The sequence below is a fragment of the Myotis nattereri genome, assembly GCF_964212035.1.
Source record: "Myotis nattereri genome assembly, chromosome: 4".
Taxonomy (NCBI): domain Eukaryota; kingdom Metazoa; phylum Chordata; class Mammalia; order Chiroptera; family Vespertilionidae; genus Myotis; species Myotis nattereri.
In genome coordinates, this window is record NC_138079.1 from 31,729,599 (window position 1) to 31,756,090 (window position 26,492).

Consider the following 26,492-nt stretch of genomic DNA (forward strand, 5'->3'; position numbering starts at 1 on the left):
CTGTGTTTTCTATCAAAATTACTTCTTGTGTGAATTTTGGGACACCCTTTATTAGATAAGGGCCACAGGTTTGCCCAGAGGAACATTATCCAGGTTACTAGTCAACTGCTTTGGAATATACGTGGCTTATTTTATTTTTTGACAACAAAAAGATGGTTATTTTACTGATTGAATGCCCTTTTGCTGAGGGTTTAGCTCTGCTTGACCTAAGTGATCTTGAAAACTCTCTCTTTACAGTATCCCTGAAGTTTTATTTTGAAATTTTCCTGGAGATGTTTTAGTGAATTAAGAAGCTAGCATACCAAATTTAAAGTAAGAAGAATGTTTTTTCCAGTTAAACTTATTTTCTAAACATGAGTTACTAACATATTAAGACTGAATTGTACTGAGAACAATACTATAATTAGGGTCATGGTTTTTGTGTGGCCTGACCCAAGAAATTTTGTAACTACAGTTTTGCTAGCACAACTAATTATACCAGTGATCTCCTATTTGTGACTGCAATTAGGCATTTCGTGGCCTCTAAATAAGTATAATAAGTTAATTGGATCATGCATGCAATTCTAGCCTCTTATAATAGTCCTGAGAACAAAAATAAATATGATAAAAATTATGAATTGTTTTATATTTGTGGAACCCTGGGAAATACCAGAAGTGATTGTTTTTCTTTGCTTGCTGCTAGTTCATAAAAATAAACATGATATTAAAAAGTAGAAATTAAACTTCCCATACATTTAACAATCTTTATTCTCCATCTTTGGAACAGGGGAAAGGGACTCACTGACCTTTCTTATTTCTTACCTTTAAAGAAGATAAAAGTACATGATTGTCTAAGCACTGTGCTGTACATCTGAAACTTATTAATACAGAATAATATTGAATGTCAACTATAATAGACAAATTTAAAAATAAATAAAAAGTAAACAAGGTGATATTGGTTGCCCTGGTCCTCTGCTCCCTACTTCCTCTGCCGCTTCCCTTTGCTATCTTCAGTAGCATTATACTCATTGTACCTCCTGGAAAACAGGGAAAAGAGCAACATTTGTCAAAAATTCCAAAGTGTTTTTTATAAAATATGTAGCTTTTATTTTAAACACTGGATTTATTTGCAAAAAACCATGGAATAGAAGGAACTTTCCAAACAAGTTTTTTGATGGAAGGGGGGTGGCGGAGGGTAGGGGAGAGACAGGGTCTAGCAATAGTTAGAGAATGGCCACATTTATTCAGTCACAGATCATAAGGCTCCCCCCAGCAGGCAAAAAGCACACACAGTCACATGCAAATGCATTATCCCAGAAATGCTGACACAACTCCCCCCTAACAGACCTCATCGGACATTATCATATTTTCAGAGAAAACAGATTTCAATTGTAAGCTGAGTCTTCAGATTGTTTATCTGCTGTTTTAATCTACAGTAAAATTATTTATTTGCTATGCCTGTCCTGAAAAACTGGTTACTTTTGTTTTATTAGACTCCATTTAGATGAACCTGTGTAGGTTTTTGTTGGATATGCTTTCTATACATGCATAAGATATGTTCTAAGAACACGTGGTTGAGGTATAGGGTTTATTGGTTGTATATTTAAGGCTCCTTCATTATTTTATTTTATTTTATTTTTTAATTAAATTTCTTTATTGATTTCAGAGAGGAAGGGAGAAGGAGAGATAGAAACATCAATGGTGAGAGAGAATCATTGATTGGATGCCTCCTGCACGCCCCCCCTGGGGATCAAGCCTGCAACTCAGGCATGTGCCCTTGGCCGGAATCGAATCTGGGACCCTTTAATCCGCAGGCTGACGCTCTATCCACTGAGCCAAGCTGGCCAGGGCTTCTTCATAATTTTAGACAGTGATATGTCATTTGTATTATACTGCTAAAATTTGAGGAAGGGAATAATGATTCTGTCAAAAGACTAAAAACATTAATCTTGGAAATCATAGATGCATAGCTGCACATATGAATCCTAACTTACAGAAGTGCTTTCTGGCCACATAGCCTGGCAGAAAGCTAAACACCATAGTGTTTATTTAAGAATAATGATTTTGGGGGGAATGTGGGTGTGGTAACAAATCCTGGCTACCATCTTTTAATAGCAGCACAACCTTTCCACTTCTCTGAACTTCAGTTTCCTTATCTGTACAGTGAGTTTTTTTGTGAGGGTGAAATATGATAATGTATATAAAACACTTTGCACAGGGTTAGTGTCAGGTAAATATTCAATAAGTGGCAGCTGTTATTGTCAGGTGGATAAATAAAGATGCTATTCACTTTAGAAATATGTTCGTTGAACTAGATGGTATGTTCTTTGTACCCTAAACACTAACATTTTAAAACTTTAAATGTGGACTTTTAATTAGGAACCTAACATATGTAACCCAATTTTGTTAGGATTTTCCTTTAAAGGGGTAAAAAATTAGCATACATACCAGCACTTAATATTGCAGCATGTGTTGGATCCTTTCTATGCTGTTAAGTTTTTATAATGATTTGTTTGTTTTTGCTTGATTTGGAGCTCTTCTCATATGTTGAGTGGTTTATTTAGATTTGATCATTTTAACTAACATTCTCATACTGGTAAATACCTCTTTTCCATTTTGTATTCAAACAAACATTTTATAATCTTTTCTAGAGATTATAAACTTTATAACATTTTATTATTTTTTTCTAGTAATTTCGATAGATTTAAAATGGCCACAGATTCTTTGGTGCTCTTATTGAGATGTGGGGTCTGTGTTCTCTCCTCTTGTACCTGGGCAGTTTTTATATAAATGTTTGACCAACAGAATATAGCAGAGTAGATGCTGGGCCAGTTTCTGGGTGCAAGCGTATAGTGGTTCTCAACCTTCCCAATGCTGCGACCCTTTAATACAGTTCTTCATGTTGTGGTGACCCCCAACCATAAAATTATTTTCATTGCTACTTCATAACTGTAATTTTGCTACTGTTATGAATCGTACTGTAAATATCTGATATGCAGTATGTATTTTCATTGTTCGCAACCCACAGGTTGAGAACCACTTATAGTATAAGTGACTGGCAGCATCTACTTCCTGTCTCTCAGAGGGTTCCATCTTTGAGACCTGGGTTTCTAGGTCAAAAGTCTAGTTATCCTGAGGCAGGCTAAGATGTTTCTAGCTAAAAGATATGCATGAGAAAGCCCTTGGTTTCTACATGGAGAAGCCATTTGGGGGCAGGGAGGAGTAAGGAGCAGAGAGAATTTTTGAGCTACATAATCATGAGATGCAATGGTACATTGTTGTGGTAAGCATTAAGTCAGGGTAGTTTTGTACGTAGTAATAGATAGCCAGGGCATGGTTGTGACCCCTGACAATATTTCATGCTTTTTCTAGTGGTCATTTTCCAAATGCCAAATATCTCTAACAGTGTAGAATATAATAATGTGTGAAAATGAAGTTCTGTTATTTCAGTTAACTTTATCCCTTATGTTGGACAAAGGGATAAAATTGTCAAAAATGAATCTATATTATTAGGAAATAGTGCAACACAGTCCTAGTGTAGTCTACATCTTAATTTTTAATAATTTTTGTTCAACAGTGATTCTTCCTCACCTTCATACTCTCCTTCTACCACATTTCACTTCTGCTTTTGACTTCTGCTTTTCCCCCTCCAATAATAAGAACTTGGGTTCTGTTAACTTTTGAGTTTCTATAGACTATTTGAACCCTAGTGAAAATCAGAATCACTTGCAATCTGAGCTCTCCAAACTGTTTTAACCTTTGAGTCTCAATTTCCTCAACACCAAAGTCTACACAGCGGCAGGCAGGAATGCACCTTTTGGAATTGGGTGAACTTCACCATTTTCAGTTGTATTATCTTAAGTTCAAATAGCCCACTGAGGTAGGTAGAAATTATTATTCCTATTGTTTAAGTAGGGAACTGCTGCCACAGAGAAACTAAGTGGGCTTGCCCAAGTTCTTATGGCTGGTAATCCATATCTTGCCCTTTTAAGATCAGAGCTTGTCGATCAAACATTTATTCTAGTTGGAAATGTAAGACAATGTGAGGTAGGGCAAAATGGTGTTTGACAGGAAAGACTGGCCTTCAGGGCATGGTAATTCATTGATTTTTGTTACTGACATTTGGCCAGAGTGTGGGTGGTTGTCCACTGGCAGTTATTGGTGCAATGCAAGTAACCACAGAGGCCTTTGTGATGCTTTGTCTTCTGCCTCAGTGTGATTCTGTCCACATTCTCTGACTATTTTGGTCAGATATATATAGGACGTGAACAGGTTTAAGACCACCCAGTGGATTAGAACCATTCACCATGTGCAAAGAATGCTTCTTCTTCTTCCCAGGGAAGTTGCTTTCCTAGTTTTGTTTTACTTTGGCTTGTAAGTTACAGTGCATCTTTTTGCTGAAATCACTGAGTGCATGCAGATTAGGCTGAGTAGTGGAAAGGAGAGGAAAAGCATGCTGGATGGTGAAGAAAACCTAGATGAGAGCTGAAATGTATAATCAGGAGAGCCATGGATAATTCAGAATCTGAATGCTGCACACACCAGTGATTTGATAATTGCCTTTATATACTTTGAGGCATTGAAGCTAGGAAAGCAATTTAAAACTATTGAATTTGTTTTCATTGTAACTCATAGCAAATAATTAAGCATGTTCTGTGAAAGAACCAGTAATAACTTCTGGATGCCAGATCTTCTGCTAGGTGCTAGAGACACAAAGTTCTCACTGAGTTCTCCTATATTTGGTTGAGTCCTTGAAAGAGTTAATATTTCCAGGGGACATCAAAATGAAGCATTTGATCATCAAAGAAATTTATTTTTAAAGCTGGGAATGTTTCAGACATGTATTGGAGGGGAAGGAAATCAATACCCAAAGTGGGACTCTGAATTAATAAAATTTGGAGAATGACATACTCAATTTGGTTAACTTGGTTATTAATGCTAATTACAGCTTTTGTATTATTGACTGTTAAGATTAAAGACCATATCTGTTAGATGGTCTTACATTAAGAACATTCTTTCAGGATGAAACCTCTCTTTTAGGAAGATAAAAGAATGTTACAGGCAATTTAATAAATTCTTGGTTTTTAAATATTTTCTCATTCTGTAAAATAGAAATTTTCTAATTAGAGAAATGTAAACATGAAAATCTAAGGTGAGTTTTATGAATTTCTTTTTTCATCAAGTCATAGAAATCATTGTTTAAAGTTTCCAAAAATATTTACAATCTTGGTTTTAAGGACCACAATCTCTTTGAGATTTCGTTTTCTTACCTTTAAAATAGAAATATTAATTCTGACCATGGGGGATTATTGTAATGAGTAAATGAGAAAATGTTTGTAAAACCCTAAATATAATGCCTGTAGCTTATATAGGCACCCAAGAAATAGTAACTATTAGTGATAATAACAATTATTTAATTACGGTTTTCTTAGTGTTTCTCTACTTCTTCAAAAGAACTTTTTTTAAGTAGAATTGTATTTCTTTGTCAGTACTGTTCTATCTTCGTACAGACTCTTGAGTTTTTCCCAGGTAAAGGTGAAACGCACTGATTCATTGTCACATTATCAGTTCCTTTATATGCAAATCAGTCAGTCTATAACACTACATACATTGATTGATATTTTCCTAATTTTATCTTTTGAGTTACTTAAAAAGAGCTAGTGCTTAATATAAATTTGGTTTTAAAAATTCTGTTTTTAAAAATTAGTATTTCACTTGCATTTTTAAAAAGGAGAAATTGAATGTGAAAACAATGGGTTTGAGATACATATTTTAGAATATGTAATTTCTACATTTAATTTATTTTTTTATTTTACATTTAATTTAAAGTTAGCTCTATGCCACCTATCTTAGCTTTTAGTTGTCTTGGTAGTGCTTTTAAATAATTTTCAAAATAGATTATAATTCACACAGATATGGACAAATACGGAATTCTGAATTATGAAAATGGATACATTGAAAATAAATCTACATCACATTATTTGTGAATATTAATTTTTTTATTGCTGAGTAGTATTCTGTTATATGCACCACTGTTTATCTATTCACCAGTTGAAGGACATTTAGGTTATTTCCAGTCTTTTACATTTTCCAAAGTGACTACATTACTTTGCACTCCTAGCTGCAATTATGAGCATTCCAGTTGCTCCACATCCTCAGCAGCAGTTGGTATTATCAGTTTTTAAATCTGTTTTTCTGAATTTAATCATTATAATAGGGGTATAGTGGTATCTTGTATGGTTTTAATTTGCATTTTCCTTGGGGCTAATGATGCCAGGTATGTTTTCATCTGCATTTTGCCATCTGTATATTTTCTTTGGTGAAGTGTCTTTATAAATTTTTTGCCTATTTTTATAGGGTTGTTCATTTTCTTGATGAGGTTTGAGAGGGCATTACAGATACAAGTTCTCTGTTAGATATATGGTTTGCACATATTTTCTCCCAGTCTGTGGATTGCCTTTTTATTCTCTCAACAGTATCTTTTGAAAAGTAAAAATTTTTAATTTTGATAAAGTCCACTATCAATTTTAACTGTTATGTATCATACTTTTGGTATTATATTTAACATTATCTTTACCTAACCCAAGGTTACAGAGATTTTTTTTCTAGAAGTTTTATATTTTACGTTGAGGTCTGTGATACATTTTGAATTAGTTTTTTTGTTGTTTTGAGGTTTGTTTGTTTAAGAATAGTTTTTTGATTTTTAGAGAGAGAGAGAGAGAAACATCTATGTGAGAGTGCAACATTTATTGATTACCTCCCTCCCGCATGCTGCATGCCCCCCACCAGGATCAAGCCCGAAACCTGGGCATGTGTCCCAGTCAACCTCTGGGTGCATAAGACGACACCCAACCAACTAAGCCACATTGGCTAGGGGCTGAATTAGTTTTTAATAAGTTTATTGAATTATATTTTAATGAAGTGTATGGTGCAGGCTTAAGCTCATCTTTTTCATGTGAATATCTTAATTGTTTCAGTACCAGTTATTTAAAAGATTTATCTTTTCTTCTTTGAATTGACTATGAACCTTGAATAGGCCATATTTCTGTAGGTTTATTTTTGAGCTTTTGAATCCATTGATCTATGTGCCTTTCTTTCACCACTTGTACGTTGTCTTGATTACTGTAACTTATGGGAAGTCTCAAATATCATGTTAACATACTGTGAGTCTTCAGCTTTGTCTTTATTTAAAATTGTTTTAGCTATCTTATATCTATTCTTTCCATATGTACACAGACGCTTGGTAGGGTTTTGAGAGGGGTTGTGTTTAATATATAAATCAATTTGGGGAAGAATGGCATCTTAACACTTGAGACTTTCAATCTATGAATATAGTAACTTTCTGCTTTCTGAGATTGTCTTTATTTCTTTTGTCAGTGGTTTGTAGTTCTTATGATAGAGATTGTGCATGTTTTGTTAGATTTATAAGTATTTTAGGGTCTTTTGGGTTCTTATTTGGTAAATTTTGATCTCTAATTGTTCAATGACATTTTAGCATATAGATGTGCAGTTGATTTTTTTTATTTGAATTTTATTACATGACCTCGTTAAACTTATTAGTTTTAGGAGCTTTATTTTTTTTATATATAGATTAGTTGTCTGCAAATAGAGGCTATTTTATTTTTTCCTCTCTAATCTATGTCATTAACCTCCTTTTCTTTATTGGCCTGGCCAGGACTTCCAGCGTCATATTGAATAGGAGTGACAAGAGCAGGCATGTTTGCCTTGTTTCGATCTTAAGGGAAATACATTCTGTCTTTTGCCATTATGATGTGAACTGTTTTTTTTAACAGATGCCCTTTATCAGGTTAAGTAAGTTATCTTCTTTTCCTAGTTTTCTGAGAGTTTTATTTATTATGAAAGGATGTTGAATTTCGTCAGTTGTTTTTTCTGTATCTGTCAAAGTGGTCATATGGTTTTTCTTCTTCATTCTGTTTATATAGTAAGTTATACTGATTGATTTTGAAAGTTACACCAGCCTTGCATTCCTGGGATAAGCTCTAATTAGTTGTGGTTTACTTTTTAAAATATATATATATATTTTCTTAATTAGGTTTGCTGATATTTTGTTGAAGTATTCTGTTTTATGTTCATGAGGGATATTGATTTGTAATTGTATTTACTTGTAATGTCTTTCTCTGGTTTTGATATCAGGGTAATGCTGACCACATAAAATGAATTGGAAACCATTCCCTTTTCTTCTGTTTTCTGGTAGATATTGTGTAGAATTTGTATTCTTTCTATTGTAAATGTTTGGGAGAATTTTCCAGGGAAACACCTGTACCTGCAGTGTTAGAGACTTTTAACTACATATTTAATTTTTAAAATAAATTTACAACTGTTCAGGTTATTATTTCTTCTTGAGGGAACTTTGTTGTTTTTACAGAATTCATTTTATCTATGTTGTAGAATTTATGGACATAAAGTTGTTCATAGTATTCCCTTTTGAGCCTTTTAATGCCTCTAGAATCTATAATGATGTGCCCCCTTTATTCCTGAAACTGCTAGTTTTTCTTTTCTTTTTTCAGTCAGCCTGATTACATACAGCTTTAATGATTTCATTAATCTTTTATAAAGAATTAGCTTTTGGTTTCATTGATTTTTTTTTTTTTACTGGTTTTCAATTTAATTGATTTTTGATCTTTTACTTCCTTTCTTGTGCTTTAGTTTTGATTTCTCTTTTTATAATTTCTTAAGGTGGATATTTAGATTATTGATTTGAATCTTTTCTTTTCCAATATTAGCATTTAATACTATAAATTTCCCTCTGAACTCTTTGATATACTTCATTTGCATTTTCTTTAGATACAAAATATTTTCTGGTTTCCCTTCTGACTTTATTTTTTACTCATAAATTATTTAGAAGTTTGTTGTTTAATTCCCAGATATTTTGGAATTTTCCAAATATCTTCTTGTTACTTTGTATGATTTTTCTTTCAAATTTATCAAAGTTTGCTCTATGACCCAGATTATGGACTATCTTAGTTAATGTTCTTTGTGCATTTAAAAAAGAGTAGGATTTCATTTTATTTTTTCTTACTAATGTTAGGTGGAGTATTCTACAAATGCTATTTAGGTTAAGTTGGTTGATAGTGTTGTTTAAGCATTCTTCATCCTTGCTAATTTCTACTTACTTTTGTTCTATCAGTTATTAAGAGAGGAGTATTGAAGTCTCCATATACAATTGTGGATTTGTCTATTTTTTCTTTCAAATATTTCAGTTTTTGCTTCATGTATTTTGAAGTCTTGACATTATATGAAGCATTCTCATTTAGGATTCTTATGTCTTCTAGGAAAACTGACCCTTTTTATCATGTTATATCTCACTTTATCCCTGGTGTAGTATTTCTTATTCTGAAGTCTACTTTGTCTGATACTAATATGCCACTTGAACATTATTTTGAAAATGTTTGCATGGTATATCTTTTTCCATCTCCTCCCCCCCTCCCTTAATCTATGTCATTATATTTAGAGTGTATTTTGAACACACAGCATAGAGTTGGATCTTGTGTTTTATTTTAATATTTTTTTAATTGATTTCAAAGAGGAAGCGGGGGGGGGGGGAGGCGGGCATCAGTCATCAATGATGAGAGTGAATCATTGATCAGCCGCCTCCTGCACGCCCCCTGCTGGGCACTGAACCCACAACCCAGGCATGTGCCCTAACCTGGAATTGAACTGTGACCTCCTGCTTGGTTCATAGGTTGACACTCAACCACTGAGCAACACGCCTAGGCTGGATCTTGTTTTTAAGTCCAATTTTACCATTTCATAATTGGTATGTTTAGACCATTTATATTTAATATAATTATTGATGTTGTTGAGAATTTTAGATCTACCATCTAATCATTTGTTTTGTCTTCTCTGTTTTTATTCCTCTGTTCTCTCTCTCCTGCCTTCTTTTCTCCTTCTTTGAATTACTTAATTTTCTTAGTATGGTAATTTATTGTCCTTTTTGTTTGTATCTCCTTGTATTTTTTAATGTTTGCAGTATTACAACAAACATATATACTTTGTGTTAATATTTTGCCACTTTAATAGAATGTATCCTTAACAACTATATAGGTTCCTTTAACTCTCCTTCCTTTATGTTACAGTTTTCATGTGTATTTCATCTACGTATATTTATTTATTTATTAATATATTTTATTGATTTTTTTATAGAGAGGAAGGGAGAGGGATAGAGAGTTAGAAACATTGATCAGCTGCCTCCTGCACACCTGGGACCCTTCAGTCCGCAGGCCGACGCTCTATCCACTGAGCCAAACTGGTTAGGGCATCTGCGTACATTTAAAATTCCATAAGGCAATGGTCAGATTTTTATTTTCAATAGTCATATTTATTTTAAAGAATTTAAAAGGACAAAAATAGTCTGTTGCACTTACTTAGGTATTTATTATTTCTATAACTCTTCCTCTGTTCCTATAATTCCAACTTTCCCTCTGGTATTATTTCTGTTCAGCCTTGAAGAAACTTCCATTAGCATTTCTTCTAGACCAGGTCTCTTGGCAATGAATGCTGTTAGTTTTCTTTAATCAGAGAATGCCTTTATTTCAGCATTTCTGAAGTCTATTTTTTCTGGATATAGAATTCTAGGTTGACACTTGTGTGTGTTTTTTTAACAATTTAAAGATAATGTCTTTTGCCTTTTATGATTTCTGATGAGGAAGCTCTAATTATTTGAGTCATTCCTCTATATATGGTATTTCATTTTTCTCTGCTTTCAAGATTTTTTTAACTTTGATTTTTAGTGATTTGATTATGATGTTTGGTCATGGTTTTCCTTGAGTTTACCTTTTTGTGGTTAGCTGAGCTTATTAGATCTCTAAATTAATCTTTCTCCAAATTTGGAAAGTTTTGAGTCATTATTTTTCCCAAATTTTTGTCTCTTCTGGGACTCCAGTGACACACTGTTTTCCCGCCTGCCTTTAAGGCTCTGTTATTTTCTGTGTTTTTGTTGTTGTTATTGTTGTTGTTGTTTTTTCCTCTCTCTGTTCTTCAGATGAGATCATTTATATCTTCACGTTCACTGACTTTTCCTTCTGTCTAATCGGCTCTTGATCCCATCCACTGAATTTTTTATTTCGAATATTGGTGTGTGTTTTTTTTCAGTTCTAAAATTTCTATTTAGTCCATTTTTATAGTTTGTATTTCACTTCTTTCAATAGTGTTTACCTTCATCTCATAGAGCACTGTTATAATAGTTGCTATAAAGTCTCTGACTGATAATTCTAACATCTGGTTCATCTTGGTTGGCATCTGTTGATTGTTTTTCCCTTGAGAATTGATCACATTTTACTGTTTCTTTGTAAGCCACGTAATTTTGGATCCTGGACATTTTGAATATTGTGTTGTGAGAGTCTGGGTCCTATTAAAATCCTCTGGATAATTTATTTTTTTAAAGCATACAACCAACCAGAGTAGATTCAGGATATAAGGCCTGTTTCACCTTCTTCAGGTGACAATGTCAATAAAGTCTTTAAGGCCTTGGCTGTGCTTCCTGGGGTCTGTTTCATGCACATGAGATGTTACCAGAACTTGTACCTCTTTGCACACAGTATCCAGGATCCCCTTGCTCCTGCTCCCGAGTGGAGGTTAAGGTCCCCTTTCCCAGGCCTTTCACCAGGTAGATGAGATTTCTCTCAAGTCTTTGCTGAATATGCCATCTGTAAAGTTCCTCTAATGGGTCTAATCTTGTGTCCAAGCCAGAAGAAAAGAGAGGGAAAAGAAAACAGGAAGTCATCCCCGTATGGCTTGCTTCTTCATGTTTTGTTTCCATAATCTGCTTGTAATATTATTCTATTAGTATTTAGCCTTTACTTTTCAGAGTCGCTAGATTGCTGCTTTTTGCATTTTGTTCAGATTTTTTGGTTATAATCATGGCTAAGCTGTGATAAGCTGTGGTGGCCTTATCTAGTTCAACCACATTTTGTTTTTCAATTGGCATTTAAAAATATGGAAATGTAAATTGTAAATATTTGTGGCTTAGATAGATTATGTCCATTTTTATTTTCTTGTGGTAAAAGTTTATTCGGTATTTAACTTACCAAAATTTCTAAGTGAAGAAGCTTGCTAATATTAAATGTGGAAGAACATAAAGCATCTCTTTTGGACAAACAAAACATAATGATCATTTCTATCTTTATTATTCATTTAACACAACTGATTAAAATAAAATACACACAGACGTGTCTTTTCAAAGCAAAAGTATTGTGAATGGCTTTGACGTATTGGTATCTATCTTGTTTTGAAATTAATAAAGAAAAACTTGAACTTTTAAAACTTGTAAACTATTTGCTTGAATTAGCTACCTCTTTTCTGAAGATTGTAGAAAGTAATAAATCAAAACCTTAATTCAAATTATAAGTTATGTCTTCTAAATTCACTTTGGCTTTTACCTTAAATAACTAGTGTAATTTTGATTAATGTTTAGTGATTTCATTCACATAAAGACATACATTTAATGAGTTCATTTATATAAAGATTAATTCCTGGTTAAATCATTTAGGGAAGTATATTTAAGTGAATTTTATTTTTAAGACATTATTGATATAATAGATAGGCATACTAATTAATAAATACAATAAAGCTTGACACTCCTATAAGGAAACTAGGAAGTTGTTTATTTGTGTTCATTGTGTTCTTTATTTAGAGTGACTTTTTGCAGAATCCATGTATAAAATCTGTTTTTAAATTGAAGTGGCAAATTGGACCTTAGGGTTGTACCTTTTATTGACTTTTTGTCCAAAATGTTACATAAGTAGAAAAGTATTTAACAATAAACATTTGAAATATCTTTCATCTTTATTTGTAACAAACAGTGTTTGAATCTTTGGTTCAAATTCAGTTGTCCTCCTTCCATTAACTCTGCATGGGGTTTGTGGCTTGGATTAAAGAGAGAATTGTGTTATAAAAATGACAGATTTGAATCCATTTTGAAATGATTTAAAATTTATCATTAGGTATTAGAATTGAACATTTTTATAATTTTTTTTAATTTACTGCCCTCTCTCCTTTTAAATTAGGTGCTCTGTGGATGTGTATAGTTTTAAATCCCCACTGCAAGTTGGAACAGAAGGCTAGTTGGCTAAAACAGCTGAAAAAGTGGAACAGTGTTGATGTCTGTCCATGGGAAGATGGAAATCATGGCAGTGAATTACCCAACTTAACCAACGCTCTGCCTCAGGGTGCAAATGTCAACCAAGGTTAGTCCACAGTAATATTCTGCTTTCTTCGTATCTAATTGTGCACATACATTTATGACAGTAACTTACAATGAATATGAGAAAATAATTTCCCCACTTAAGAACTTATTATAACTTAAGGAATTTAATGTGTTTTGACTGTGAATATATGTTTTAATTTTTACCTGAGACCATTGTGTGCTTTTCTTCATATTCTCAGAATACAGAAGGATGCAATACTTATATGTATTAGTATGGGTTATTTACAATTATATAAAACTAGACGTGGGGTCCCTCAGCCTGGCTGGCAATGGAGCCGATCAGGGCCGTCTCACCCAGTCGGGGGGGGGGGGGGGTACCGTGGGAGGTTGGCCGGCCATGGGAGGTTGGCTGTGGGAGTGCACTGACCACCAGGGGGCAGCTCCTGCATTGAGCCCTGGTGGTCAGTGCATGTCATAGCTACTGGTCAACCGGTTGTTCAGTCGACCAGTCATAACAGTCACTTAGGCTTTTGTATATAGAGATTATATGGTATATAAACTTGCTTATTAACTTTATTTTGAATGTTTTTAATTTAATAAATCATGGTATAGATTGGTAATATTGAAAGGTTTTAGCAGCTGTGTGTTTTTGTCTCTTGGTCAATTCATATTTGGGCTACTGCATAGTCAGTTAAAAATTCTTAGTTTTAGAATATAGCAAGAATTTTATGATGGTTGGAAGGGCATGGGGTGCTGTTGGCATTTGGACTAGGAAAATTCTTCATTGTGAAGGATTGTCTAGCATACTTATTTCTACCTACTGCAGGCTAATAGTACACCCTACTTTGGGACAACTAACAAATGCACACAGACATTTCCAAATGTCCTCTGAAGAACCTCTGTCTTACATTTCCATCCCGTTTTGTTTGTTTGTTTTTGAGCTCCTCTATTGGATCGAACCATTTAGCTCAAGTCCCTCTTATCTTTTTTTTTTAATCTTTCCTCTGCTTAACTAATTTTTCTCAGCTACTATAGCATTTTCTCCTCTCTCTCAGAACCAAATCTTAAAAGTAGTTAACACTTACAAATAAAACTTTCATTCATCAATTCATGTCACTATTTTTGTGTGATTTTGTGCTGTTGCTGCGTTTTTCTATTTTGTTTTTGAGAAAACTTGAAAGACTCTAAAGTTATGAAAAATGCAAGATGAGAGCTATATGATATCAGAAGGATCCAGAATCAAGACTGTTATTCTATGTTTGCTGGCCCCATATACAGTTGGTACTCCTGGAAAGAGATGACAATGTGCTGAGTGCAAATGTGGGTTAGCATAGTGTTCTCAGTCTCTATGAAGAAAGAATTACATGTATTACTCCACAGGGACTTGTACAATGAAAAGGATGGAAGTTTTAGGACTTGGGAAAGATGATTGGCTGGCTCTGCTTTGTCTAGAGGTATTTGCCTTGGGAATTCAGTATTTGAAATCTGTCATATCTTTATTGCTCATGATTTTATTTAATAACTTTGAAGAAAATACATGTATCCCTTATACCCAAATTATTTTCCAGAAGCTCAGAATTTTCAAGTTTAGCAATTCAACATCTTTTCTCTTGCATTGCTAGGAAAGGATATGCCTACACCTATATAGGCAATATCTTTAATCTTTTATTTCTTTATATTTGGAAGTTTCTCTGTTTCACTCCTTACCTGCTTTTGGGGAGCACCATCCTAACATTTTACACTTACTTTCCATTTGGTTACTTTCTCCTTGGTTAAACAGGAATATTCCATTGGCTTCAGAACACCCTTAAACAGTGGTCCAGCCTCCAGATAAAACAGTTCATTTTATTTATGGTTTGGCCTAGGGGTATGAAGTCAGGACCTAGTTTCTGAGGGCAATATTTATAGCTGTTGTGCCTAAAGGCACCAAGGCTCCTGTTTTTAGCATAATGCTCACATCCTCCAGAGGGGCTGTCAGAAGAGAGCTGTACAGGCTGCTGGGGAGAGCCTGCAGTGGCCAGCAGTGCCATTGCAGCTGGGTGTGGAGTGTACAGACAGTGGGCAGAACTGCATGTGTTGGCATATTGAAGTGAATGTGAAGGACAGATTAGGCCCTGACTTTGCTAGCAGGGATTGATTGTTAGAATTAATTAACAGCAGCAGTAATAGTATTAGAATCTACACCCTTTGAAAGAGTAGTTTGTTTGACTTTTTAAAATGTACAACAATGGTAGCCAATTTTTTATTTTTATATTTTTGGATAAAAGAACTAATTTCTCCCATTTTACCTTTCTGAATTTCTCAAGTTTTCTTCACTAAGTATGCATTATTTTTTTTTAATTAAATCTTTATTGTTCAGATTATTACAGTTGTTCCTCTATTTTCCCCCCATAGCTCCCCTCCACCCAGTTCCCACCCCACCCTTTGCCCTTACCCCCGCCACCCACTGTTCTCATCCATAGGTGTACAGTTTTTGTCCAGTGTCTTCCCACATCCCCCCCCATCCCCCCCCCCCCCCCCCGCCCCGAGAATAGTCAGTCCACTCCTTTTCTATGCCCCCGATTCTATTATATTCACCGGTTTATTCTGTTCATCAGATTATTTATTCACTTGATTTTTAGATTCACTTGTTGATAGATGTGTATTTGTTGTTCATAATTTGTATCTTTACCTTTTTCTTCTTCTTCCTCTTCTTAAAGGTTACCTTTCAGCATTTCATATAATCCTGGTTTGGTGGTGATGAACTCCTTTAGCTTTTTCTTGTCTGTGAAGCTCTTTATCTGACCTTCAATTCTGAATGATAGCTTGCTGGGTAAAGTAATCTAGGTTGTAGGTTCTTGGTATTCATCACTTTGAATATTTCTTGCCACTCCCTTCTGGCCTGCATAGTTTCTGTTGAGAAATCAGCTGACAGTCGTATGGATACTCCCTTGTAGGTAACTAACTGTTTTTCTCTTGCTGCTTTTAAGATTCTCTCTTTGTCTTTTGCTCTTGGCATTTTAATTATGATGTGTCTTGGTGTGGTCCTCTTTAGATTCCTTTTGTTTGGGGTTCTCTGTGCTTCCTGGACTTGTAAGTCTATTTCTTTCACCAGGTAGGGGAAGCTTTCTGTCATTATTTCTTCAAATAGGTTTTCAATATCTTGCTCTCTCTCTTTTTCTGGCACCCCCATAATTCGAATGTTGGTACACTTGAAGTTGTCCCAGAGGCTCCTTACACTATCTTCATATTTTTGGATTCTTTTTTTGTTTTTCTGGTTGGGTGATTTTTGCTTCTTCGTATTTCAAATCTTTGTTTGACTTGATTCTTGTGATCCTCTAGTCTGCTGTTGGAACTCTGCATAATATCCTTTATTTCAGTCAGTGTATGCTTAATTTCAAGTTGGTCCTTTTTCATAACCTCAAGGGTCTCACTAGATTTCTTGATGGTCTCACTAAATTTATCAGCGGTCTCACTAGATTTCTTGATGGTCTCACTAAATTTATCAGTGGTTTCTAGAAAATACTTGAAAAACCTTAAAAGTGTGGTTTTGAACTCTATATCCAGTAGTTTGCTTTCCTCCATTTCTGTCATTTGTGACTTGTTTCTTTGTCTCCGCATTTTTATGCTTCCCTGTGTTGATAGAGTGGCTTTCTGTGTTAGGTGTCCTATAGGGCCCAGGGGCTCAGCCTCCCCAATTACCTGAGGTGGACACTCTTGGTGCACCCCTTTGTGGGCTTTGTGCACAGTCTTGTTGTAGTTAAGCCTTGATTGTTGTAGGTATCACTTAGAGGAATTGACCTCCAGGCCAATTGGCTGTGAGAATCAGTTGTGTCTGCAGTGGGAGAACTTCTGAGCTGGAGACACCCTTCTGGGGCAAGACTTGCTTCAGTGGGGCTTTGGTGCTCACTGAGTCTGCCCCCTGAGTGTGTCCCTTATGGATCTGAGGAGTTGTAATCTGGATGGTCCCACTCTGACCACTGGGTACACTGGCTCTTGGATCTCTAAGGAGGTGCTATTTTAGCCTCTGCCTGAGGCTACCCAGCAGGAGCTATGGAGAGATTCCTCTTCTTTGTTTGGGGTTTGGAGGTGCCCAGATGAGGCCCAGCTGTGAAGCAATGCAAGCTGCTGTGAGGCCTTGAACCTTCTTTTGGATGTTCTGGGTCTCTCTGATTCAGCTGCAGTTTGTTAGGTAATTTTCAGGTTGCAAAGGGCCAGGTCATTCATATGCAAGAGCCTTTGCGTAGAACTTGGGTGGGACGGGGTTTCAGGGGATCAACAGGGCGGAGCAAGCAGCTTTGGCTGCTCCCCAGTCCTACCCTAAGAGGCCCATGTCTCAGTGTCCCGGCAATCGCTGAAAACACCTCTGAGAGAAAGCCGCCCTTGAGTTCTGCCCGATGCCAGACAGTCCAGTTTCTCCCCGTATGAGTCCCCAGAAACTCACCCAGAACTGGAGTTCAGAGCACTTGGGAGCTTGAGACTCCCTCCTGAATGAAAAAGACAACCGCGTCCTCAGCTGCCAGCCCTTTCCGCGCGCCTCTATATCTCTGCACTTTACTTCCGTACCTCCTCTGAGTCTCAGTGCTTTTCTCTTTCCTTCTAGTTGTAGAATTTCCACTCAGCCAGCTTTCCTGTGGTTCTGGATGATGTCCATTTTGTCTTTTAGTTGTATTTTTGAAGTGGTTGTGTGAGGCAGCAATTTCCGGTGTTTACCTATGCCACCATCTTGGTTTCTCTCAAGCCCTGATATTCTTCAATAAGTATGCATTATTATTCATACATACATTTTATTAAAAATTTGGTTAATATAATCTGTTTCTCTTTTTTTTAATCTGAATTGCAAAAATCAGAAAACAAAAGACATCTAAGATAAAAATTGACCATAATTTTGCCACCTAATCAAGCCAACATTTTGGTGTGTGTTTTTTTGTCATTGTCTACAATGTGTCCCATATTATTATAGAACTTTCTGTCTTACATTTTCATTTAAATATTATTTTATTAGTGTTTAGCCTTTTTTTTGTTACAGTTGGTTTTATTGTTCTCTTAGAGCTAACAACTGTTAAAAGCCTAGTGTGCCCTCTACCTTTCTCTATGCTCAATCAATACAATCATGTGAAAAGTTAAGGTCTTCATTTTTTTTCTAATGGAATGCTATTATTGATACCACAGTGAAGCAAATCACCAGGTAGAATTTCTCATTCTTTTAATACATGCATAACATTAAGTTGCTCTTTTAAAAATCTCCTTTTAGTTTTAAATTCTATTTCTTTGATTTGAGCTAAACAGGATAAATGAAATGACAAAGCCACTTAAACATGGGTGAGCTTTGCACTTTGGAATATTTGATCAGTTGGCTATGAGAGGTGATGGAGCCAGTTCTTTATTGGGTAGGAGTATATTCTGCTCAGCAAAGGCCCTGATAGGCTCAAAAGGCCTTTTAATGTAAGGTGCACTCTTCCCATTTGTAAGATGTATAATTAAAACTATTGCTAGCAAGGAGTCTAGGCAGGGGCCATAACACATACATCGGTATCTATTCCTCTCAAATTATGTCATTGATGCATTTTGATATGTCTGCTATGCTTAGATATATAGATATCTAAGTTGACCCGAGACCAAACTGAAGTAAGGTCTTTCTGTTAAAGACCTTCAGAAACCTTCCAGCTGAAATAGGTGAATTTGGACTGAGGATATCTGTGTTTTGATCTTGATTGCCATTGCCTTGCTGTGTGACCTTGGCAAGTCACTTTACTTCTCTCTATTTTCAGTTTAATCAGCAGAATAGAGAGGTTGGACTTGATGAGTTCTCAGGGCTCTTCTTGATTTCCTTTTTTATTTTTATGACTTCCTAATGTCTGTGCTTAGCCAGATCTCCAGTGACAGGAAGATGAAACATTATCAACTAAGGAAGCTCCAGATTTTGCTTCTCATTTAATTAAGCCTCAGAACAGTGAGGGTAATATTTGAGCTAAGTAAAGTACACACAAATAAAAATAGTTTGTTCCCCTGATTTTCAGTTGAGGCTCACTAAGTTTTGTGCCATAGTTGAAGGTAAGTCTGGAGTGGGGACACAAAGGGTGGGAGTGCACGTAGAATTTGGACCATGTTATCCAGAGGAACTGAATATTCCCAGAAGTGGGGGTGAGAATATCCTTTATTCCCCAAACATTTCTTTTCTCCGTCAGGTCCTGAAACTTGAACCCTCTTTGGAGTGTATGCTTCTGCTCTTTTGTGATGCCCGGCATACACTATGCTGGGGACATCACACCAGTCATGGAACCTGCACTGGAGTCAGGAGGCAGCCTGTAGGGGCAAGGTAAGTGCGCTGGTTTGTTTTGTAGCTATGTTGTGTGGCTTTGTGAACTGTTAAATATATGCATTTATGCCCTTTGGGATATAAAGTGGCATTTAACCATTATATCCCAAGAAGCATAATAGTTTTAATTGTGCAAAACCGCACAATATAGTTAAAAAATACAACCAAAAGCACAACCCTTCTGCATATCTTTAGAGGCTGATTGCATCTTCCTGAAAGGTTCCATGGCTGGTGTCACATCTCTTACATAGTGTGTGTGAGAGCTGTTGATCCCATCAGGGCAGCCCACCACAGCACCTCCGAAATGGGGAGCAGTGAGTTTTCATGTAGTTTTTGTGCCGAGTGCCTCCTTTGAGTGTATTTGGCATGGAAACTAGACTTGACAGTTCTTTTTGCAGGATGCCTTTAACCTTAGCTTGATGGCTGCAGAGTGTTTGTGTTGGATAAAACAAGTGAGTGAATGGTGGCTCTTTGGGCTGACTTGCCTCCTAGTACTTAGGACATGAGAATATTCACCCTCCATCCTTCCGTGTAGGGGGTGAGGACAATGCGTGTGGGTTTGCTCATGAACATCTGGCCACAGAGTGGTATGACTGATTTATTCACATGTGAATAATAGCTGACACGGCTTTCTGAATTGTGAAAAAAACAGATTCATCGAACAGGCCACATCGGACAGTGTTCACCCGAGCCATCGAGGCATGCGATCTCCACTGGCAGGATAGCCACTTGCAGCACATTATCAGCAGTGACCTATACACCAACTACTGTTACCATGACGACACTGAAAACTCCCTCTTTGACTCCCGTGGGTGGCCCCTCTGGCATGGTAAGTGCCCAAACCGGAAAGACATTTCCATGACTTACTTCTTTGTTTAGTTTCTATAGCATTATTGGAGTGGGAGGAGGAGAGCTGAGGGATTCAATGGGAGATGGATGAATGCTTGGCAATAGGAGCTGAGTTTTTCATTCAAATCAAAGTTCAGAAATGGCTTGTTGTGTTTTTTTAATAGTATTTTGAGGGGAAAACATCTTACTATTAAATCCTGTTTTTATGGATATATCTGACAGTGGCAACTTTCTCTCGCCCCTTAACTTTCTGTTTTTAGAACATGTCCCTACAGCCTGTGCAAGAGTGGACGCATTACGTTCTCATGGGTACCCCAGAGAAGCATTGAGACTGGCAATAGCTATTGTTAACACGTTAAGGCGGCAGCAACAGAAACAATTGGACATGTTCCGAACTCAAAAAAAAGGTGAATGTGAAGGAGTTTGTTTTCATTGGAATGAATGGGATTTTTGGTGATGACATCACTAGGTTTTGTGCTCTTTTGGGAGAGATGGCTTTTAAAATGAAAGTGATGGAGATGGCAGTACTTAACCACTCATTCGAAATATTTAATATCTGATCTTTGAGAAATTCTAGGTATTTTCCCCCCTGGCTTAATATGGTAAAATGTAAGATTTTTTTTTTTAAGTATCTTAGGTTAGTTAATTTTTTAAGGGGAAGAAGTTTTTATTATTATTACTTACAATTTGAACCAAAGAAAGGGGGAGCTTAATATGTCAAAATTATCTAAAATATAAGTTAGCCAAATATCTTATTTTGTGACTGCATTTTAATTCTAACAGTAGGGTTCTGTGGGGTAAACTGCCTATATTTGAATAATAGCAATCAGTCCAAACTCAAAGTCCTTGGGCAATGACTAGACCTCTCTGTGATTTAGACACCTCATCTGTGGAATGAGGCTCAGTTGAGGACCTATTTCTTAGAGTTCTTGAGAAGATTATTAATCCTTTAAAGCACTTAAAGCAGGGCCTGGCATAGTGTGTAATCACTCTAAAACTTTTTACTTGTTATAATTTGTACATAAGGACATTATATTTAAAGTGATCACAGCAGAAAACTCCTCGGATTTTTAAAATTCTGTCAGCATTTGATGATGAACTGTCAGCTGACAGAACATATTTAACTTCTCTATATCTCAGTTTATTAATCTTTTAGATTTGACATTAAGCATTACTGAGTAGTGGTTAATTGCAAAGCATCTTACATGAATGAGGCCCTGATCAGAAAAAGAAATACGTATGCTTTTTCTGGATAATCTATACACTTTTTGTTCCATCTGTAGGTATAAATCTTTTTATGTTTCTTTGGCAGGATTGTGTTTACTCTGGAATTTTATTTCTTATTCAGAAAGATGGTTTTAGTTGCTGTTGTTTTTTTCTTTTTATGTTTTTGTTTTTAATTCTTGAGTGATTATACACACTCCACCTAGGATACAGCTAAAAATTGTAAAGAAGTCGTTGAAGTAGACGAGGTTAGATTTTTTTTTGAACTTTTAGTATCCTCTACATTGAAAGTATTATAAATGTTAACTTTATCATTTATATGATGGAAGAAAATTCCAAAGGTACAATTTGAACCAAAGAAAGGGGGAGCTCAGATAGTATTGGATTATAATATTCCTGATAATCAAGACTTTGTTGTTCAATCTTTCATGTTCTTCATGTCATCACTGGTTAACAGATATGTTTGCAAGATATGCTGCTTGGTCCTTTGGAAAATTTTCCTGAAATTCCCCTCCCCCTAAATACATATAATATCTGGCCAAAAGGTATTTACTTCTGAAAAGTATAAAGAATGATAATATTTAAACTAAGGAAGATTGAAGCACATTTTATACTACAAAAAGAGAGCTAGCTCATGATTATCTGATCTTTAAAGATCATAACCTTTAAGAACTGTCTTTAAAATGAGTTTAATAAAAATGTTGCAGCCCTAACCCGTTTGGCTCAGTGGATAGAGCATCGGCCTGCAGGCTGAAGGGTCCCAGGTTCGATTCCGGTAAGGGCATGTACCTTGGTTGCGGGCATATCCCCAGTGGGAGGTGTGTAGGAGGCAGCTGATCGATGTTTCTCTCTCATCGATGTTTCTAACTCTCTATCCCTTTTCCATCCTCTCTGTAAAAAATCAATAAAATATATATATTTTTAAATGTTGCAAATCTAAGAAATGCAAAGTGTATAAAAATGTTAGCTCATGTAGGTATGTTAGAATACATGTTAAATTAAACTCATTTGGTTATCTTTGAGGCCACTCTTAGACACATTTCTCTTTTATCCTGGGAGCAATGAAAAACTTTATTTCCGATTATTCTTAAGTATTCTGGGATTACATATCTATACCTATATTTTTCTCTACTTTTTTGTCTGTCAGTATTTAAAGAATATGTTTTTCATAGCTGTTTTTCATGCAATACAGCTACTTATTACATGGTCAAGATTGGCAAATGAATTATTTTGTACATTTTTTAATACTATATGGCATGATATGTCAGCTTCTGTTTTTTAACTGCTATATAGTTTACATTTAGCATTATGTTAGTTCTGGTGTACAATATAATACTGCACTATTTATATATTTCAAAAGGAACAGCCCAATAAGTCTAGTTAACATCCATCACTACATATAGTTAAAAATATTTTTTCTTATGACGTTTTAAGATCTATTCTCTTAGCAACTTTCAAATATACAATACAGTATTATTAACTATAGTCACCATGCTGTAAATTATATCCTCATGACTTATTTATTTTATGCCTGAAATTTTTTACCTTTTGACCACCTTCTATTTCATCCATCCCCTCACCTTTGGCAACTGCCAATCTGTTCTCTGTATTTGGGAGCTCAGGTTTTTTTGGTTTTTTTTAAATATATTTTATTGATTTTTTTACAGAGAGGAAGGAAGAGAGATTGAGAGTTAGAAACATCGATGAGAGAGAAACATCGATAAGCTGCCTCCTGCACATCTTCTACTGGGGATGTGCCCGCAACCCAGGTACAAGCCCTTGACCGGAAATGAACCTGGGACCTTTCAGTCCGCAGGCCGATGCTCTATCCACTGAGCCAAACCGGTTTTGGTGGGAGCTCAGTTTTTTTAAAAATATGAGTGAAATCATATGGAATTTATCTTTCTCTGTCTTATTTCACTTAGTTCAACTTCTCAATTTTTTTTCCCTTTGTTCAGACACTTCACTTCTATTAATTTAGTCTGAAATTGCATCATGTTTCTTTTTTTAAAATTTATTTTCCCTTGCCCTGACCAGTTTGGTTCAGTGGATAGAGTGTCGGCCTGCGAGCTCAAGGGTCCTGGCTTCGATTCCAGTCAAGGGCATGTACCTTGGTTGCGGGCACATCCCCAGTGGGGAGTGTGCAGGAGGCAGCTGATCGATGTTTCTAACTCTTTATCCCTCTCCCTTTCTCTCTGTAAAAAAATCAATAAAATATATTTTTAAAAAATTTATTTTCCCTTTATTGATTAAGATATTACAAATGTGTCCTTATCCCCCCCAATGTCCTCTTATCCCCTCCAATCCTGCCCTCACCCCCTGTTGTCCACATCTATCGCTTATACTTATATGCATGCATACAAGTCCTTTGGTTGATCTCTTCCCCTCACCCCCTCCCTCCCCTACCTTCCCTCTGACTTGTGAGCATCTGATCGATGTTTCTCTGTCTCTACATCTGTTTTTGTTCATCGGTTTATGTTGTTCATTATAATCCACAAATAGAGAGAGCATGTGATATTTATCTTTCTCTGACTGACTTATTTCACTTAGCATAATGCTCTCCAGCTCTATCCATGCTGTTGCAAATGATAGGAGTTCCTTCCTTTTTACAGCAGCGTAGTATTCCATTGTGTAGATGTGCCAGTGTTTTTTAATCCATTCATCTGCTGATGGGCACTTAGGCTGATTCCAAATCTTAGCTATTGTAAATTGTGCTGCTATGAACATAGGGATGCACATATCCTTTCTGATTGTGTTTCTGGTTTCTTGGGATATATTCCTAGAAGTGGGATCACTGGGTCAAATGGAAGTTCCATTTTTAGTTTTTTGAGGAAACTCCATACTGTCCTCCACAGTGGCTGCACCAGTTTGCATTCCCACCAGCAGTGAATGAGGGTTCCTTTTTCTCTGCATCCTCGCCAGCATTTGTCATTTGTAGATTTGTTGATGATAGCCATTCTGACAGGTGTGAGGTGGTACCTTGTCGTTTTGATTTTGCATCTCTCAGATGATTAGTGACTTTGAGCATGTTTTCATATGTCTCTCAGCCTTATGTATGTCCTCTTTCAAAAAGTGTCTATTTAGGTCTGTTGCCCATTTTTTGATTGGGTTGCTTATCTTCCTTTTGTTAAGTTGTATGAGTTCCCTGTAAATGTTGGAGATTAAATCTTTATCAGAGATATCATTGGCAAATATGTTCTCCCATGCAGTGGGTTTTCTTGTTGTTTTGTTGATGGTTTCTTTTGCTGTGCAGAAGCTTTTTATTTTGATATAGTCCCATAGTTTCCATTGCCCTAGGACAGGGGCGGGCAACCCCTGGCATGCGTGCCAAACATGGCACGCCAGTAACTTTGGCTGGCATGCGAAACCCTCTCTTATAATCTTCCATTTGCAGTTATTTTCTTAATATCAACTTTTTTATTTTTCAGATAAATTCAGTGTAGGTGCATCTTAGATAAATAATTTTACATAACAAGTTATCTTAAAGACCATAGACATAGCTGACTTTGAAATGCAGTTGATTGAATTTCACAGTAGCTCAATTTGGAAGCAGAAATTTATTGACCTTAGAGTTGACTTGGAAAACATTGAAAAAAAGTGATTAGAGACGGGAGTACCAGAGAGAAGTGTCGAAAACGAACTATTGAGGACTTGGAATGCCATTCCAGAAAATTTTTTCTGTTTAAAAAACTTTGCAACAGCGTTACTCTCCATGTTTTCATCCACATACGCTTTTGAATCTTTGTTCTCAGTCATGAATTTTGTTAAGTCTCGTAATAGGAGTAGCCTGACGGATGAAAGAAGTAGCTCGTGCATATCTCTGAAGGTCACGAAATATAAACCTGATGTAAAATCTCTATCATCAGTGATGCAGCAGCAAAAGTCCCACTGATAATATCAAATGGAGTCATAAAGTTTTCTGTCGGACTATCAGTATACATGTCTACATTAAAAAATAAATGTATTTTTCATCATCATATACTGTGTTTTTGTCGCTCAAATTAATTTTATTATTTCTTCAAGGTTCTTCACATACATACACCTTAAGAGATATCAAGTAGGTGTAACACATTCTCAAAAAATTAGGGTTGGCACGCAGAATTTTGAGTCAGAGATTTTACTGGTTTTGGCACGCACTCACAAAAAGGTTACCCACCCCTGCCCCAGGAGCTGTGTCAGTGAAGAAATTCCTTTGGCATATGTCTGAGATTTTGCTACCTGTGGATTCCTCTAATATTTTTATGGTTTCCCATCTTACATTTAAGTCCTTTATCCATTTTGAGTTTATTTTTGTGTATGGTGTAAGTTGGTGGTCTAGTTTCATTTTTTTGTATGTATCTGTCCAATTTTTCCAACACCATTTATTGAAGAGACTGTCTTGACTCCATTGTATGTTCTTGCCTCCTTTGTCAAATATTAATTGAGCATAGTGGTTTGTGTTGATTTCTGGGTTCTATATTCTATTCCATTGGTCTATATGTCTATTCTTGTACCGGTACCAGGCAGTTTTGAGAACAGTGGCTTTGTAATACAGCTTGATATCTGGTATTGAGATCCCACCTACTTTGTTCTTCTTTCTCAGGATTGCAGCAGCTATTCGAGTTTGTTTGTTTGTTTTTTATTCCAGATGAATTTTTGGAGAGTTCTTGCTAGATCTGTGAAATATGCTGTTGGTATTTTAATGGGGAGTGCATTGAATCTGTAGATTGCTTTAGGTAGTGTGGACATTTTGATGATGTTGATTCTTTCAATCCATGAACACGGTATGTTCTTCCATCTGTTTATGTCTTCCTCTATCTCTTTTTTCAATGTCCTGTAGTTTTCTGAGTACAAGTCTTTTACCTCCTTAGTTAAGTTTATTCCTAGGTATCTTAATTTTTTTTGGTGCAATGGTAAATGGGATTGTTTTTTTAATTTCTCTTTCTGTAAGTTCACTATTAGCGTATAAAAATGCCATAGATTTCTTGGCGTTAATTT

General features: G+C 35.9%; 1 protein-coding gene across 1 annotated transcript in view; it reads left to right on the plus strand.

Annotated features, from left to right (window-relative positions):
* Window positions 1-26,492, plus strand: part of ZSWIM6 (zinc finger SWIM-type containing 6) — a 217,572-nt gene that overhangs the window by 167,336 nt on the left and 23,744 nt on the right. Inside the window, exons 5-7 of the mRNA XM_081088785.1 lie at window positions 13,005-13,184; window positions 20,095-20,271; window positions 20,552-20,698. Coding sequence (XP_080944911.1) covers window positions 13,005-13,184; window positions 20,095-20,271; window positions 20,552-20,698 — 504 coding nt within the window. The remainder of the gene's footprint in view (window positions 1-13,004; window positions 13,185-20,094; window positions 20,272-20,551; window positions 20,699-26,492) is intronic.